The 18,387-nt window shown below is 36.0% G+C and overlaps 1 protein-coding gene across 1 annotated transcript in view; it reads left to right on the top strand.

Annotated features, from left to right (window-relative positions):
• ADGRB3 (adhesion G protein-coupled receptor B3) overlaps window positions 1–16,268 on the top strand; it is a 458,698-nt gene extending 442,430 nt beyond the window's left edge. Inside the window, 3 exon segments of the mRNA XM_040552548.1 lie at window positions 7,247–7,282; window positions 14,048–14,152; window positions 16,048–16,268. Of these exon segments, the coding sequence (XP_040408482.1) occupies window positions 7,247–7,282; window positions 14,048–14,152; window positions 16,048–16,236 (330 nt within the window). The 3' untranslated portion in view covers window positions 16,237–16,268.
• Window positions 16,269–18,387: the final 2,119 nt, after the last annotated feature.

Genomic DNA, 18,387 nt, shown 5'->3' on the forward strand with positions numbered 1-18,387 from the left:
CCTAAGTATTTTCACATCTCTATATATACATAGGTATATATACCTATACCTATATATAGGTATGTATATATATATATTTCATATATATATATATATATAAAGTGAACACTTAAATATCAGGTCTTTTTGTGTTCTCTTTTGTTTAGACTTTGTACTGATTACAATCATTGGAGATGGATGTTTGGAACAGAACCATAGTGTTAGCACAACAACATATGTCCTGACTTGTAACTCTGCAGGGAGGATCCATCACCCCTATTATTAAATATCTAAATGTAGGCATTCCCATTCTGACCTGGAAAGGATCTTTCCACATTAGGCTCCTCTTCAGAGTCAGCAGAGAGAAATATGCACTTTTAGGCCACTTTTAGACATCTACCGTAGGATGAAGTAAATCACATGCCGTCAGTGCAGCTATCTACTGATACCACAGTTAAAGATAGAATGAGTAGGTCAGGCATAAATATCAGAAATATTGATGTCCGAAATTCATTCAGATGAATCCTACCATGTGTCACAAGCTTTCTTCTAGTTTTTACACCTACATTTTTTTTTTTCACAACAAAATTCTTTGTTGGGAACAATCAAATGTTTTATTATATATGGAAGAATTTCAACTTTCAAAAGATTGTTGGAGAATGTCATAATATTTACATAAATACATTGCCCAAGTAAGTATATATTTAAGGATCTGCAGATTCCCAGAGTGCAAGTCAGAGTTTTTTATTTGGTATGTACCCAACAGTACTCATGCGATTATAAGCACAGGCAGGCATATTAGTACATCACTGAGTTTCTGAGCAGGAGTAATTGAACATCTGGCTAATCTCCTACACATGCCTTATATGCATGGATTAAAATTGGCTTTGTTACCTTGGCATCAAAGTGGTTTGGAGTGTGCTCCTTCAGTTCAAAGTGTTTCAGTTTTAATGAAGAAAGGACCCTCAATACACTCTTTAGGAATGGTTTTTGTTTTGAAAATGTACACTCAGAGTGCTGTGCTCATTAAAATAAAATTACTTTGAAGTGAAGTAGTGCATTCCCAGACACCGAGATGCAAGGAAAGGTTGGAAGGTTTAAATGCAGAGGAAGCTGATCTGTACAACATATCTTTGGGAAAAGTAATTCTTCTCTCTTTATTGTGGAACAAATATGCAAGAGGGAGTAGGTCACTTGCTGCCTATGTGAAGAGACTTGCATTGGTACATTTGTGGGACAGGAGTGATGGGTTCTCTCAAAGGAAGGTCAGTGTAGTGTGAACTTCTGCTCAAATGGAAAAAGGAAACAAAGAACTGAAATAAGAGGAAGGGCATGCGAACATGGGCAAAATAAACATTTATTAAAGGCAAAAAAGAGCGTTTGCTTTATAAGAATAGGAAGTAAAGGACTTTCCAAATGGTTTGCCATGTGAAAGACATGAATTCTGTTCCCAATTTCATATTTACCTTGTTTGTGTTTCCATCACAATTTCTGCTAGGAGATCTTTATGTGGATAAAGAAGTAAACCCCCTAAACTGGAAGCATGGCCAAAGTAACCCTTCTGTACTCATTCATGAGAGCTCTTAATACAGTCAAAGAAAGTAATCCCCAGAGCTCTTTGGCCAAATGGCTGATGTGGGACTTCAGGAAGAAATTACTGTTACAGCTGAGAAAATAAAGTGATACATTAAAAATAGTGAATGGCAAAGAAAAAAAAAAGTATAGATAGGAGAGTAAAGAAAGACATGTTCAAAAACAGGGAGAAAAAAGAGGGTAGAAATAGAGAAGAAGCAAATTCTAAATAACAAAAGAACAGAAAGGAGAGAAGAAATATGCAGTTAAAATAGTCAGTCTTGTCAATAAAGTACCAGAGCATCAGGCAGAACAAAAGCAAAATGGTGTGAAGTCATTTTGATTTATGATATGAGAAGTTAAAAAGAAATAAATTTTAAAAGAGAGAGAACAAAATAGAAAGACAAACACCGCAAGAATTTCCTCTTCATCATGTTTCCACATACTATTTTTTTCAAGCATTCTCTGTCTCAGATTTCTCTCCCTTCCATTTTTTTTTTTTCATTTCAAGAACTGTAGAGACAGTTCTTGTCAATTTTGTGACTCTCGGTGAAATGAAGCCTAGACCTATAACAGCCCACTCTTTCTTTTGGTGGTATGAGTAGGTCTTAAGTTCCTCTAACGTCAGAAAATGTTGTAGCATATTCTTAGGCTGCTACTGGAATGGAGGTAGAATAAAGCAGAGTTGATTCTAGAAACTGAAGATGTAAAGAACAGAAATTTAGTTAGCATTAGAGATATAGTGCACATTTCATTTTTTTATATTACAAGCAGCTATCTTAACTACAAATAATCCTTAGGAAACATATTTTCAATTGCTTGTCCATGTAAGAAATGCTACATTTGCCCCCAAAACCTTCAGAAACACAAAACAAGTATTTTTGGTCCATTGAGTAAATACATATGCAGGTTATATATAAAAAAAAAAGGAGCAGTAAACTGGAAAAAAAAAAAATCTGGAACAGTTTTAAAATGGGATCCCTGAAGTTATGGTTGTGCTGTGTTGAAGTGCTAAATTTGCTAGCAGATTTTCAGGTCTTAAAATTCCCACGTTAAAAAGGTAATCCACTTTTTTGTTAAAATATACTGCCTTATGTCCAGCTCATTTTATAAACTAATAGCCAATGCAATCTTCTATTCAGAAACCAAGTTTTTTTTCAGTTGTATACATACAAAAGACATTTTAAATCAAAACTGTCTACTCACATTCCTCTTTCATACCTCTGAGAGCCAAAAGAGATTCTCCTTTAATTTTGTTCAGGGAAAAAATCCTCCCCAGGCTAAGATCTTGTATGTCAAATCTAATCTGAGTGAATTATAACTGCTGATAATAAAGCTTTATATTAATGGAAACATGGTTATAGCTCTCACTATAATGTGGTATCTCTGGTTTCAATTATACTTTGCACAATGTATATCTTCAGGAGTATCTCATGTAATTAATCAGGTAGTGGCATAATGCAGACTAGAATAAGGAGAAAACCAGGCATTTGTCGTTTTACAGAGATGGAGAGGGATTTTATTAGTCATTTAGTGAGAGCAGCTCCTTCCTAGTGCCAGCAGATTAGTGCATGCTGCTGTATGGAAATTATTCTTCAGTGTTCTTTTTGTCCCCCAGTGAGCAGAGTTTAAAGTTGCTCTGGAATTACACAGAAAAGCTATATGTGATTAGCACGAAGTAAAATTGATTTTAAATAAATTACTACTGCAGACCTCGTTTCAAAGAGTTTCGCTTTGGTCCTGGCATGAAGGGTTTGGGATTTTTTTTTTTATTTTTTTTTTTGCTGTAACATGTATTTTATCAATCAAAATCAAAGAGCTGTAGAAATTAGAAATGGAAAAGATCTTGTCAGGTCATCTCCTCTATCAATGCAAGAACATTTTCTATAGTGTATTTCAGTAATGCACAGTCCAACCTCACTTTCAAGACTGCAGTGAAGGGGTCCTACTGTTTCTTTCAGCAGCTCATTTTGCAGTACCAATAAACTTTCCTTTTTACTGACAGCATTTCAAAAAAAATAATTTACAAATGTTTATATTTTTGTCACACCAGCTCTGTTTAGCAGTGTTTGTTTCCTTGTAAGCTTTTCAAGCAAGCTTCTATGTTTCTTCTTCCAGAGCCAATGTTTAAACAAACTGTATGACTCTTTTATCCTTTCCTCTTGATCCAGTGTATTAACCCTTTAAAAGGAATTGTTGTTGCTCTACTCCGAAATTTTCCCAGCATACATGCATGGTGGGCACAAACTGGAATACAGGGGGTTCCCTCTGAACATCAGGAAGCACTTCTGTGCAGGGCAGGTGATGAGCACTGGCACAAGTTGCCCAGCTGTGGAATCTCCCTCCTTAGAGATCTTCAAAAGCTTCTTGAACATGGTTCTGGGCTCCGGGTGTTCCTTCTTGAGCAGGGAGATTGGACCAGATGACCTTCAGAGGTCCCTGCCAACCTTAACCATTCTGTGATTCTGTGATGATTTTGCTTCCGACAATTCAGAGCATTAGTGCAGATATCTCATTGGAGTTGTTCAGGAAGGGCTGTATACATCCCCACCTGCTTAAATGGAGACTGGACTGTTTTTCTGTAGGAACTGTGCATGGATATCCAGTTTACTTCTTACCCATACCTCTCAGCTTTTTCAGAATTATCCCACATAATTCCCTGCTGCTGAACAATTGTATGTAGCTTCAGCTTTTTAGGCAGTCCTTTTATTAGTTACCCTTTGCAGTTCTCCAGCATTAAAGCTTTTCAGTTTGGAAAACAGATGACTGTGTAGTGAATAGGGAACAATTATTCATATTTCCTATAATTTAAAAAAGGAGCATCAATGAAATGGCAAAGAGATAAACAACATGATTTTCTTTGTCACATTATGATATTTAAATTGTGGAATTCACTACCTTACCATATTTAGGATGTTAAAATTATGAATGAGTATAAACATGATTAGACTAATGGAATAGTGTAAAAAAAAAAAAAAAGAGTGTTATAACACTCACAGAGTGATTCCGTTCCCCCAGGGAACTGCCTCTTACATTTGAAGAACTATGGAGTGTATTGCAATAGAAATATCACTTTTTACACACACTTTTCTATAACATTCCTTAAGCATCACTGCATAACCTGATCAAATCAAAAGCTGAGAACCACTGATATTACCCTTTGTGGTCATTTGTTAGTTCTGTTCATTTTACTTTATGCCCAAATGGATCTCCCACTGATCCTTGAAAAAAATAAAAACAAACCAACTTCCAGTCTAATTTTTATGCTGGTTAAAATCTTTCTCAATTTTACAGTTGGGTAAAACAGTTTTTTTGAAAATTAACATACTGGCGTGACTAGTTCAGCAGCTCATTTGTCCCAAGAGATTTTTTTTCCTTATTCTATTTCATTCAGGTTCTACCTTCCATTATATAAATTGCAGAATGAGCTAGATGGTTGACTAGATTTCTAAAAGCATTTAGGTACTTTGGAACCCTATTTTTCTCAGCCAAAGAACCAAACCAATAAACTTTGTTTAGAATATATATTATGTGTGTGTATATATACAATCACAATTAATAGCATAGTTAAATATGTTGCAGACTGTTTAGATGTGTTATTTTACCATGTAAACTGTGATAAGTTGTCCAGCTGCAAACCTAATAATCTGGCCACAAATATTTGCAGTCATCAAACAGACAAGGCAAATACAAAGGTGTCAATTTTCTAAATCATAGTATCTAGCAAACTACATAATTCATTTCTAATTTTCCATGTTTTCACTTAGGATTCTCAGTCAGGTAGTTCAATGGTACCAAGTTTTCACTGAACTTTAGCTTAAATTGGCTTTTTCAAACATTATTCAAATCTGCACCTGTAAACTTCACCTTATCATCTTCTGTATGCATTTATTCTTTTGAAATCACTGAGCCTTTACTGTGGAAGATGTACTCTAATTACACGTTAAAATAATCCTTCCTCATTAGAGATAGACAGATTTCTTCAGGTGTTGATTTACTGTGAAATGAAGGCTTATATCAAAGTATACTTGTATCTTGGTCCTCTTAATATGAGTGAGATGTAGGTACTCAGCTACCTTCAAGAATTTGGGCATAAGCTCCTCATATTTTTCCTACCTCCAAAACCATTGCTGTTTCCAAGTTTTCATGCTATTTATGTTTGCAGAATGTTTGTGTTTTAAACGCTGTGTTTAAATTATGTTAGGTGAAAGCAATACTTACTAATTAACGATAGCTTCTCCAAAATTTGCTTTTTTTTTACTTTTTTTAGTGTTGTGTTTGTTTGTTGTTTGTTTGTTTTTGTTTTTTGTGCCTCACAGGTCTTTAGACATCAGCGTGTCTAAACTCTGTAGGGAGTGCTACACTTGTCTTTTTCGTATTATATATTATAGATATCATATTATAGACTGGAGCAGGTCAAATTTTACAACAAATCCTAGATGATATCACAAAGTGGTATTATGAGAGATCAAATATTTTCTGCTTTCTGCATCTTTAGGACTTGTAAAATTGTTTCTTTCAATTGCAAGAAACAAAAACACTTACTAAACCCTGCATGTTTGTTAAGCAACATAAAAGCCAAGTTTAATGAAGTCAGTAACATTATTATATTTACTCAGTTGGTTTGATTTCTATCTCACTGCAGAAATTAAGTGCATTTTGAAAAGGTTTGACCACCATGACTTAAAGCCATCCTATTCCACTACAAAGAATTAGGGTTAAATTGTACCTGCAAGCCCTTTCTTTTCTTGAGGTATTTTTCCCTTCCTTTAACTCTCCTTCCTGAAGGAGAATGTATCTTTTCTTTCCATTTACATGCTTTTCTTTCTTTTCTTTTCCCCTTTTTTTCCCGCTTTTCAGCTCCCCATCACTGTTTTCCATATCTCTTTAGTCTATTGCAAGCCATTCATTTTCCAACCTTATTGGAAGAAGAAAAAATATATTTTTTTAATCTTCTCTTTATAATATTACTATTTTATATGATATGATTGGACTTCATAATTGGTTTCTTTCAGAATCTGTAAAAAAATTATGTGCTAAAGTATTTGTGATATGTCTAAGGAATCATATTCTGTAGTATTGTATACAACTGTTTACTTCAATAGTAAATAATTCTTTCTTTTTAACAGATGCTTTGAATCAGATATATCATAAATGTAGAACAAAATCATTGCTTTCTTCATCCAGATTTTCATTGCAAACAAACAAGCTGAAGCCTCTATGGAAAGTATAGATGGCTTGAGCTTGATTTTGCTATCAGTTGTCCCATTGAAATCAATGGAGTTGTACCAATGTAAACCTGATGAAGGAAAGAACCAATTTCTATATACTTATACAAGCCTAAAACATGGATACATATAGATATCTACGTAAAAGAATATTATGGTAATTTACAAATACCACAGAAAGCATAGAAATAAATATATTTATGTACAAATAACATGCATATCAAACATCCCAGTGAAATGCAATCTGGTTTATTTCAGTGAAAGGAATACAGTACTGGTCTAATAAACTGTATAGAAAGTCATTCATCAGTCTTAAATTGTCATAATAAAATCTACAACCTCTCACAGAATGCCTAACATATAGATGGAAAAAAACAAGAATGTTATTTAGACTCATTAATGTGATTTGATGAACAGTCCCCTTGTTAATACAACCTCTTTTTTCTTTCTTTTTTACTGCTTAATAGAGAAGAAAATCACGTTATTCGGACCTTGACTTTGAAGTAAGTTTCACTGAATTACTCCTGATTATTACAAGTATTTTCCTAAAAGCAAATATGAAGTGTTTTAGCAGATTTTAGCTTTCTGATTCAGTAGATTTCATAGGATTTTTCAGTCAGTACTGTATAGAACAAGAGAAATTCATGAAAACTACTTTGGTGCAACTTGTTTGTAAAATATTCTGAGATCAAACTGTCATAGTGTAATATTAATCATCATGGTTTTAGATTTTAAATTCTCTGCCTCTTCATTTTCATCCTTTTTTTTTTTTTTTTGGCTATTCATCTGCTAAAAAAGTGTGACACTTCTGTAGCACAGGCCACATTGTCACAGAAGCTTGCTTTGAGAAATTCTCAGTCATTTTTTCTATCTTTTTCTTCAATACTAATTACTGGCATATGAGTTTCACATCCAAATAGTGATTATAATGTGTCAAATTTTGAATGATGATGTGCTGCAGTTGTCAAAGCTTATGGATCACATGCTGTATAAAAAATCAAGTTTGTGTAAGGTTCCTTAGGTTGGATGACCACAATTTCAGACTTAGAACCCACTGAATGAGTAGGTTTGTTTGCATTAGTTAATGAAAGTTGTATTCTCAGTCACTATGATGAAATCTTTTAGAGTTTTGTTTATTTGGTTTTTTTTTTTTTTCTACTCTCTACCAGAAGCAATATAGCAGTAATTTTTCAAGAGCATTTTAATAATTTATCAATTTTTATTTTTGCATAGGCTGTCTGTACATGTTATAGCTTGACATAATTCATTATCTATGTCTCTAGAGAAGTTGAACAATCATAATATTTGCATGGAACCTACAGACATGGGACTAAACTTTAGCTTCCAGTGATCCTTACATGTCAACAATAACTTTAACACTTCACCCTCCTTGTTTCCATGTTCAAACAAAAGCATTCTTTATTATATGGGCTGTAAACACATACACTTTCAGATTTCAAATTCTAGTCCATAGAGAAGCAAGACACGTAACTAGCAAAATGCAGCCATAGAGTCATCATAGAAGCCTTGGAATGAGAGGTTTACTTTGGTGACCTGCTCTTGCTAAAATGCTAACCTTCCATGTCTGATTGTGTTTTGTTGATAGTTTAATATCATGCCTTAATATCCTTTGTCATCTTCTCCCAGAGGTTGTAGTTATCTTAGGTACTCATGTAACCTCTCAAATATAGCACCAGACAAAGATTCACACAGTAAATTTAAAGAAAATAAAATGAAAATATTATCCTAAATATTTTAGGATAAGTGTGTAGAAAATAAGAACGTGAATCAACAACAAAATTCTGATGAGCAAGTGAGTCTAAAATTAAATGCAAACAATATGAACATTTTTAGAATGATCTTCACTATTCAGTCTGGACCAGCCTTCTCTCTTCCAACAGTTCCTGAAGTACCCTTAAGGAACTAGAATGATCGAGGTACCATTCACAATAGGCAATGTGGTTGTAGACTTCTTATTTTGGAGACTAAGAGAATTTAGTAGCATCCAAAGAGAATATTCCATGCTAGATAGTGCCATTGAATAGTCTTGGACATGTTCATCTTACTGCTGTAGAGCTGCAGTTTGATAGCAATATATATATACTTACCGCTCACCTTAATATAAACATTTTGAAGTAAAACCAAACCAAACCAAACCAAGCCAAAATAAAACATGAAAAAACACTTCTTTTCCTGAGGTCCAGAGGAAACCCAAAGCCTGCTTTGTAGGTGAACACAGGCAGACCAAGTCTGTATTCGATGCCACAAAATAGTCTCCATCCCTGTTATCTCCAGTACATATAAATACAGGTATAGTTTGTGAACCTTCATAGCAAACATTAAAGAATAAAAGTCCTATGATTGTGCTGGGTAGTTTTATAGATAACATGTCTCCAGACAAAGGAATGAAAGGAAGAGAGAAAAAGATGATATCCAACTGGCCAACTGCTATCACAGATCTGTTGGTTAGAATGAAGGCTTCCAAGAACTAGACCAGCTGTAACTTGTTTTTCCTTTATAAATAGTTTTCCATTGCATCCTTAAATCATCCCTTCATGTAGATGAAAGACAGACTGTAATACAGTGAGTTTAGTCTATAGGCAGAGAGTTTAACTGCTTAATAATATACGTCCAATACTAGAATTTGCAGAACATACTATATGACTTTGAATTTAAAATGAGCATGCACATCTTTTCAGCTCTTTTCTTGCTGTTACCAAGATTAGTTTAGACACCTTTTCATATACTTCAGTACTCCAAAACACGACCAAAATCCTGGTCCGGGAGTTTTGGATCCTTGCTGTGCTGCTAGCTGTGGTATGCCAGCTAAGTGTTCTCGCAAGCACAATCATTATGTTCTGAATTTCCCAAAGCTGGACAGGTAGTTTTTGTCATGAAGGCACAGCACTAATACTTAGCTGTCAGAATCAAATAAAAGTCATTCTAATTATGTTGAGCAGAAATACAGATGCTGTGGAAATTCCCATGAGGTCTTTATAATAGGTGTGCTCTGTCACTTACAAAAACATTCAGAAGAGTTAAACACTATTATTGACATGCACTTAGGATACAAGATCACAATTACTTAAATTCTATGAGAAGATCTGACTCCTGCGTTTCCCCACCCATCCACTTCACTCTCCCTTCATACAATGTATTAATTTTATCTACTTACAATAACAACTTTGATTGCCAAATATTCAGAAAAGTGCTTCATTACCCTGCTCTCCAGGACTCAGGTCATCTCCTGGCTCTTTCTGAGCTCCATTAGAGAGACCAAGGATACAGAAAAGTATGAATACCAGAATGTCTTTTCTTTCCACAGAGCAGCAGAATCCCACCAGCAATAACGTTGAATTGATATTTAATTGCTGGAGCTGCATTCTTTCAGAATTTTAATCCACAATAGCCATTCATTATAGCAATATTACGAACTCACCCCAGAATTTAGAATCGTTCTCTTACTAATCTGAAGACATCTCTACAAGACAAAGGAAAAAAAGAATCATGCCTGCAGGGAAAAATCCTTTCCCATTCCTAAGTCTGGCAACAGATCAGACCTATAACATCTTGAAAACACAGCATGCTTCCATTGTACGGCTGGAAGGCATTCCCCATCTGTTCTTTTCACCTAGCTATGTCATGCAAAAATTGAGCGTTTTTACCTGTAACAATGTAGAAAATCTCCAAGGCAAATTGAATAACATTATTATTATTATTATTATTCATAAGATTGGCCATGAATCTTTGTCAGAATATTTGTCCTTGAGCTAGAGTTCAGCTGAAATCTTATCATAAATAAATTTTAAAAATTTTGACACTGGGTATAGAATTGTGTCTGAGGTCCTTCTCATTTGATGATAGCCACCCCACAGTGCTCTTCTGAGAGTAGGTGCTGAGAGTAAGGCTTGGCCTTTTCAAAATTCAACCTTGATGTTATTTGTGAGTGTAGTAGAAATGTGAAAGGGGTATCAGCTCAACCTGTCCTGCTTTAGGGGTGAGGGGGACACAAGAGTTACAGCGCCTGGTTGACAGCCAGCTGAATATGAGCCAGCCATGTGCCCTAGTGGCCAAGAAGGCCAATGGCATCTTGGCTTGTGTCAGAATTGTGTGGCCAGCAGTACTAGGGAAGTGATGATCCTTCTGTACTTGGCACTGGTAAGACCACACCTCAAATATTGTGTTCAGTTTTGGGCCCCTCACCACAAGATGAATACTGAGTTGCTCAGGTGTGGTGCAGAGAAGAGCAATGAAGCTAGAGAAGGGACATATGAGGAGGCAGCTGAGGGAACTGAGGCTGTTTGGCCTGGAGAACAAGAGGGTCAGGGGAGATCTCATTGCTGTCTACAGCTACCTGAAGGAAGCTTGCATTGAGGAGGGTGTTGGTCTCTTTTTCAGGTGGCAAGTGATAGGACATGAAGAAATGGCTTCAAGTTGTGCCACAGGAGGTTTAGATTAGATATCAGGAAGAATGTATTCACAGAAAAGGTGGTTAGGTATTGGAACTGGCTGCCCCAGGGAGGTGGTAGAGTCTCCTTCCCTGTAGGTATTTCAGAGATCTGTGGACGTGGTGATTATGTACGTGATTTAGTGGTGGACTTGTAGTGTTAAGTGGATGGTTGGACTTGATCATCTTGAAGGTCTTTTCCAAACTAAATGATTCTATAATTCTGAGATGAGTGAGTCTTTAGACTGGTGGCTAACTCAGTTGCTTCTGGTATGGGATGCAGTATGACTGGGCAAATCCACAACTGTGCCTAAAGGAAGTGTATGTTCTGAAGGCAGCATCAGAGACTCCTCTTTCATCCTGTTCAGGTCCTTATGCTACTGCAATCATCCTAGTATATATTGGTCAAGATTTCAGCTCTGTGTTGCATTCTAAGACTGATAAAGCTGTGTTTTCTACATTGGCAATTTAATAGAGAAAACAGATTAAACCCCCACAAATACTTTATGGGTTATTTCCTCATAAAAGGGAGTTATCCACAGAGCACATTTTCTAGAGAACAGATAAGATGATGAATTCTAAGAAGGAATAAAATAATTTTAAAAGGCTAGAAATGGAGAGCTAATATTGGAAGTCTAAGTTTCTGTACCTCGCTGACAGTTCAGATCGTTCTTTCTAAGTGGTGAGGAGGATAGGGTTGTCAGTGGGTAGAAATTATGGAATGGAAGAGAGGCAAACACAAAGCACTAAAAGATCCATATGTACATTTGGCATACCAGTTATTCTGGTATTAGAATAAAATTTAAAGCCTTTTCTCTGGCAGACTTCCCACTGCAAGCGTTTAATTTCTTCCTCCCACCTGCTTCTCCTCAGGAATAATGTAATGAACTGAGTAAGACATTTGCATTATTCATATGTGCTATTTAACTAAATTCTTGGGTACACGATTCAGAAAACTATCAGAAAGTAGCATTCTCTATATTCCTAGCCTTCTATTAAAAAGTTTCCAGCTGGAGACATTTGTTTCACAGTCATATGCTATTTTCTGCTTTTAGAGCCAGTATTTTAATGCATCAAATCTGTTTTATTCCCTGCAGCATGTCTCCGTACTTCATCCAATACTAATCTTTGAGGCAGAACCTTTCTTTTTAAAATTCTATGTATATGAAATTTGTTAATATTCCTGTCTGCCATAACAGTAACAGCTTAAAAGAATCCCTAGGAAGTCACTTAAGTGAAACTTCCTTTATAAATTTAGATCAGCTATCTCTAGTTAAATTATGTTTTGCAAGGGGTTCCTCATGGAATCCTGCAAAATTGTTTCCCTTTTCACCCCACAACTCATGTTAAGTTAATAGGTCTTTAATTGCTTGCTATATCTCATGTCTCTTTTGTGAATAATGTTGCCAATTTCCTGTTCTCAGAAGTGAAACCAGTTCTCAATCTATGGTGTGGCTATATTAAGGTTAATATGGTCATTACAGCATAGCGGTAGGAATGCACGGCCAAGAGAGCAGCCACATTTCATGAAATTTATAAATACAGAATGCAAATGAAAGATAAACAAGTGAAAATTGGAACTGGTAAAATATTATTTGAGGGTCAGCTACTGCAGCTCCATTTTTAAAGGTATTAACTCAGACTTGGTGGAAGTGTTACTTGCTGGGGAGGGTCACACTCAGGCACTGCATACATAAGTTTGTGGGGCTTGTCACGTACACTGCTAGGGAAAATCAGGCTTGACAATTAATGGACATACGTAGAGGCTGGTGACCTGCACCGTTTCTATCAATATTACTGGCTGCTGTCCTGGTTGCAACTCAAGTTCAAACAGCTACAGAAGCTTAAGAAAAGCCAAGCTGGGCCCATCTGCTGTTGGACTGAGGTGAAGTATCCTCAGCCCTTCCTGTCTCCTGTCCACCTACAGTACTGAACCACAAGATTGGCCAAACAGTAAGCAGCCTTCAGCTTTGCTCTGGAGGCTGGTCTGAATCCATACCTGATAGTGAACTTATCTGGAAACCACACAAATGGTATGCATGACAGTCTAGGCCTCAAAATAGGTTTCACTTCTTTGTGCAGCTGCCAATGCAGATACATGGCCTGAGGGCTCCTCCAACTGTGGGGTCTGTATGGGGTCTCCACCTCTTGCACAGGAGTGCCATATAATTAGATTTTGTGGAAGAATGCCATGTGCATTGGCTAGAGGGGGGGTAGTTTTCAATTGCTCGGTCCATAAAATAACAAAGCCATTAAAGTTGAGAAATTGTGCATATTATCTTAACATGTATTCCATTTCAACTGCATTTTGTGATGATCTGAATGACAAGATGTCTCATTAAAAAGACATAACACTTTGGCCTTTTTCCTTTTGGTCCAGGAATCCTGAGTTTGGTGTTCCCATAAAAATTATTCTTAAAAAGTGCTGATACAAACTGCTGTTGTATTCCTCTAGAAATTAAAATGCTAGTATCCAAGCTGAAAACAGAAATTCTAGAAAATATTCCTAATGTTCAAAAGATAAAGTTCCTTCTGAGGAACTGCCATTGCTTTCAAAATTCTTTCAGGCTAGCACAAGAAGTGTGTTCCTTGATTTCAGCAGCTCAATAAATGCGGGGTTAAAAAAGTCCTTTGTATACAGGAAGTGCATTAAACAGAGCAGAGAGAAGACAGTGCAATTCACTTCCATTGATCGACTCTATAGGGAAAAGATGGCCCTGCCAAATTCAATTACTTTATTATGCTGGGGGAAATAATGGTTCTCTTAAAAAAAGCCCAGATTCAATTATAAATAAAAGCAATTATGTTCCTTTTTTTGCAGAAGGTCATGCATACAAGAAAAAGGCACATGGAATTGTTTCAAGAGTTAAATCAGAAATTCCAGACACTGGACAGATTTCGGGATGTACCAAAATCAGGCAGCATGGTAAGTATTCCTTCTTGGCTATTTAAAATATGCTGGATCCCTAACAATAACAATGAAATGGGAGTTCTTTGAATTCGATGTTATTTCCTGAGAAGACCTCATTTTGTGCTGCTTTTACATAGCCTCAGAAATGAGAACAAAAGACATTTTCAGTAATCTAACCTATGATGGGATTCATTAGATTGTACAACTAGACAATAACTAACTGATATCATTGTAGATGACAAGTAATTGAACTATAGGGAACACATTTAAAATATGTATGTGTCTACTAAGTCTAAAGGACTATATAGAGAAAGCAGCTCACTAATAAAATTTAGCCAAGAGGGCTTTTCCTCTAGCTAGGCAAACAGATATTAAATTAGTTACTGCAAATAAGTCCAACTAGATTTACCTATACGCAAGAGGGTCCAGAAGGCACACAGGGTCTCTGTAATCTTCTGTCTTTTCCATAATAGGCTTATAAATATTTAGTATTGGAAAAGCAAAAATTAAATCATCTTGAATTGACGCTGCTATCATCATAATTCAAATTTATAAACACACACTCATACACACACATAACACCCTGACTACATCTGATAATGAGGGCAAGGAAATAGTTGATTCTGCTTAATTAAAACAGCTAATTAGTGTGACATATTTGTTAGCAATAATATTATGATTAGTAATAATTTTCTATATAACTTTATAATGTGAAAATTGCATATTAAATGAAACTGAGCTAGAATCATATTATTATACAGTATTTTATGAAGAGTTGCTCTCAGACATGAAGTATTAAGCAGATGTGAGGTCAATGGGTTTACATCATTCTAATCCAACAGAAATTTGGCCCAGATTCTTTCATGAATCTTTAGCTGTGATATATGTTATTTTGCACCCAATTCTCACCCACTCCCCCATTTGATGTTTGCTGGCACATGAAGTTTGCATTCACCCCCTATTTGAAATTTGCTGTCCATGTAAAGCTTGCATTCATTCAAAATCTCAAAGGGGTTTTCTGTGGATGAGCTGTGTTGACTGCTCATGTCAGTGCAAAATTCTTAAAGTGTCTGTTAATAAAAGCTGCCTAGAGGAATGGTCTATCTGTAATGCAGTCAGAGAGTGATCCAGGTACCTACATGTCAGCATCTCAGGCTATTTTAGACAGCCTCAGGTATATTAATCTAGAGCAGAGTATATGCAGTGATGACATAGGAACCACACCTCTCTTGAAAGATAGTGGGAGATCCAACAGGATATCCAAAGGCATCTAAAATGGTGTGAAAATGTTAGGTTTAGGCAACTAACATAGCAGAAATCACTAATGAACTTGGTCTCACTCTGTAATTACTTTTACCCTGTAAAACTTCACATTCCAAAAGAATTCAAGGACAGTAGAAAATAAGATGCTTTCAGCTTGCTAATCCTAATACACCTGAGCTGTGAAACAAGGTGGTTATCGCATTCTTGAGGAGCAGGTTTCTTCTGTTCTGTCATGCATCTGCCCCAATTCTACATTGAGTTGGCAATCTCTGTTTCAAAACACTCCATATTTCAGACTGCAAGCTCTCTCAATTAACTTCGCTTCTCTTTTTGCACTTTTTGACACAACCACAGCTACAATGCTGGCTGTTGTTACTGGATCATTTGGCCATTCCTCACTTACATTGTTTCATGCGAAAGACAGGGCTTAGCTGGCAGCTCAGGTGAGGAGCCTGCCAAAGAGTTGACTGCTTGCAGCGAAAGACAGTAACAACGGCGCTGAGCGCGTGCCAGCCTGGCTCCCTGCAAAGCCATTTCCTCTCCCTGACTCCTGCATCTCATGAGAGCACATTAGTGATCAGCCTTATAAACAGAAAACACATTATTTCATCCTTATTTTTAGTTGCTCTTTCTTCTCTGCTTTTCAGGAGAACTCAGCCCAGAACAAGGCTCCATGGGACAGTTTCAAAACCACAGGCGAATATCAACACTATACAACAATAAACGTATTAGACACAGAGGCAAAAGATGCTTTAGAACTAAGACCAGCAGAATGGGAGAAGTGTCTGAACTTGCCTTTAGATGTGCAAGAAGGTGACTTTCAAACAGAAGTTTAACAAAAAGAAAAACAAACTGAACAAGAGAAAAACAAACAAAAATAATTAATTGCACTGACAATAAAGAGACTTTGGGAATCCTGACACTCCTGTCTGAACATTGTGACTACTTTATGTCAGGCTCTTCCTGTGCCAAATGTCAGTGGTTTTTTTTTCATACAGTTTATTCCCACTAGTATGGCTAGTGGAGAACCAGGTGTACAATTCTTACCATCGTGTGTTGTAAGTACCCGTGGAATGGATTTGTAAGGTAATCTTTATAGATAAACCTCAAGCAACGATTCATGTTGTAACAGCTTCATTTGGTTTAGTTTTCAAAAAACTTCACCATGAAGCACAATGTATATATTTATGCAGTTTTTAAAGTTTATAACAGTCTGTTTGGCCATTACTACACTTTTTACTTTATAATATAAAAGCAAAGTTTTTGTCATTAAATGAATGTCTGTTGAGCTACATTCTTCATTGCTTTAAATGCAATAAAGTAATAATCTCACTTTTATATGAATAATATATTTCACATCTTTATTATTGCAGTTTTTCTCTGGAAAGCTCAGAGTAGCTTTCTCTGCTGCAGCTGTGTATAAAATATTTAAAATGTTGTATGGTGTAAATAAACCTTTGTCTACATATCAGTTTCTTAGTGCATTTTATTCTGTATTTGTTGATCTTAAATTTGCATATTTATAAAGTTTTCTTTAAAAACACACATACTGAATATGTATTTGGAGTTTTCATAGTATATTGTTCTAGCTCCTGCAAGGAGTTTCTCAAGTGTATTACTAGGTTTGTATAGCCATTCTGCATTTTCTTAGGATAACTTTTGTGACAATGTACCATATAAATTGGACTTGTCAGAATACTATTACAATTGTTCTATTTTATAACTATTTTTTCTTGTTGCAGAAAGACAACTAATGGAAAATAAGGACAGCACCCCAAGAAAATGTTGATTTAGAATCATTAAATTTTGTGCATGTTCTTGTTGCTGTATAACAACAAGACTTTAAAGATAAAAAAACTGGAGTATTTTTGACAGAAACAAATGGAGTCTGTTTCATATTATAAATCAAGAGCACAGCATGATTTATGTTGCAAATACAAGTTAAACAATCAGGAATAGAAAGAAAGACTAAATCCCCTTTTCCATGCTTAGAACTGAAAGCAAATCTTTGAAACCTCTCCTAATCTACAACATAGCTGGGGGAGGGAGATGGCATCTCAAACCTGTAGGTGCTAAATTTGTAGAAATCTTGTTTACCAAAACTATTTTAGTTCGTGCTGTACAGAATTGAATATGCCACAGCCTACTAGCTGGAGAGCTCTTCTGAGAGGAAGAAAGCATGCTCACTAGTCTGTTTAGCAAGGAGACTAAAATACAGACTTGTTAGAGAGAACTTTACCCAGAGCTTTGACAGATGGAGATCATCATCCATCAGTTAAGAGGAAAGCAGCAGATCATCCTTTTATTTTCCAAAAAATAAGCTGAGGAGAAACCTTCGGGAAAGCATTCCAGTCACTGAACACTAAAAGAAAGGAGGCATTTTCTCCAGGCCATAGTAAGGTCCTTAAGTCATGAGAAGCCTGACTTTGCCTGTTCCAAATGAGCATCTCATGCAAAGTGCAGACTTAATCTAAGACTTTAACATCTAAATTTTTGCATGAATGCAAAATAACTAGCTCCCAACCTAGTACCAAGTCCTCTACCTACCCAATTTGGGTGCCCATGGATTAGACATTTTAGTACTCAATTTTGCAATACATCAGTCAATCAGAACTGGCTGTCTATCAAGAAGCTGATGCAGAAGCTGGCTATGCAGCCTATGGGCACCATGCTGCTGAGATCTGATATTGCACCAAAGACTCAATTCTTCACAAGATGAGAATTTAAGTCCCAAATACGAATTTGACTATTTTTTTAATATATATCAAGTTCTAACCTGAAAGGGGTTTATTTTCCCCTCTAGATAAATATATGATGGAAACATCACATTTTTAAGGATTTCATCTAATATAGTAAGCATCTCTCAAGCAGAGCAGGTTTTCCAAAGTTTCCATTTTTCAAGACCAAATCAGGAAGCTTAGGCTTTCTGATCCAGATATAAGCCTTAGCTTCCTCCTCATTTGATCAAAATATAATGCAAATCTAAA

The sequence above is a fragment of the Cygnus olor genome, chromosome 3 (genome assembly GCF_009769625.2).
Source record: "Cygnus olor isolate bCygOlo1 chromosome 3, bCygOlo1.pri.v2, whole genome shotgun sequence".
Classification (NCBI taxonomy): Eukaryota; Metazoa; Chordata; class Aves; order Anseriformes; family Anatidae; genus Cygnus; species Cygnus olor.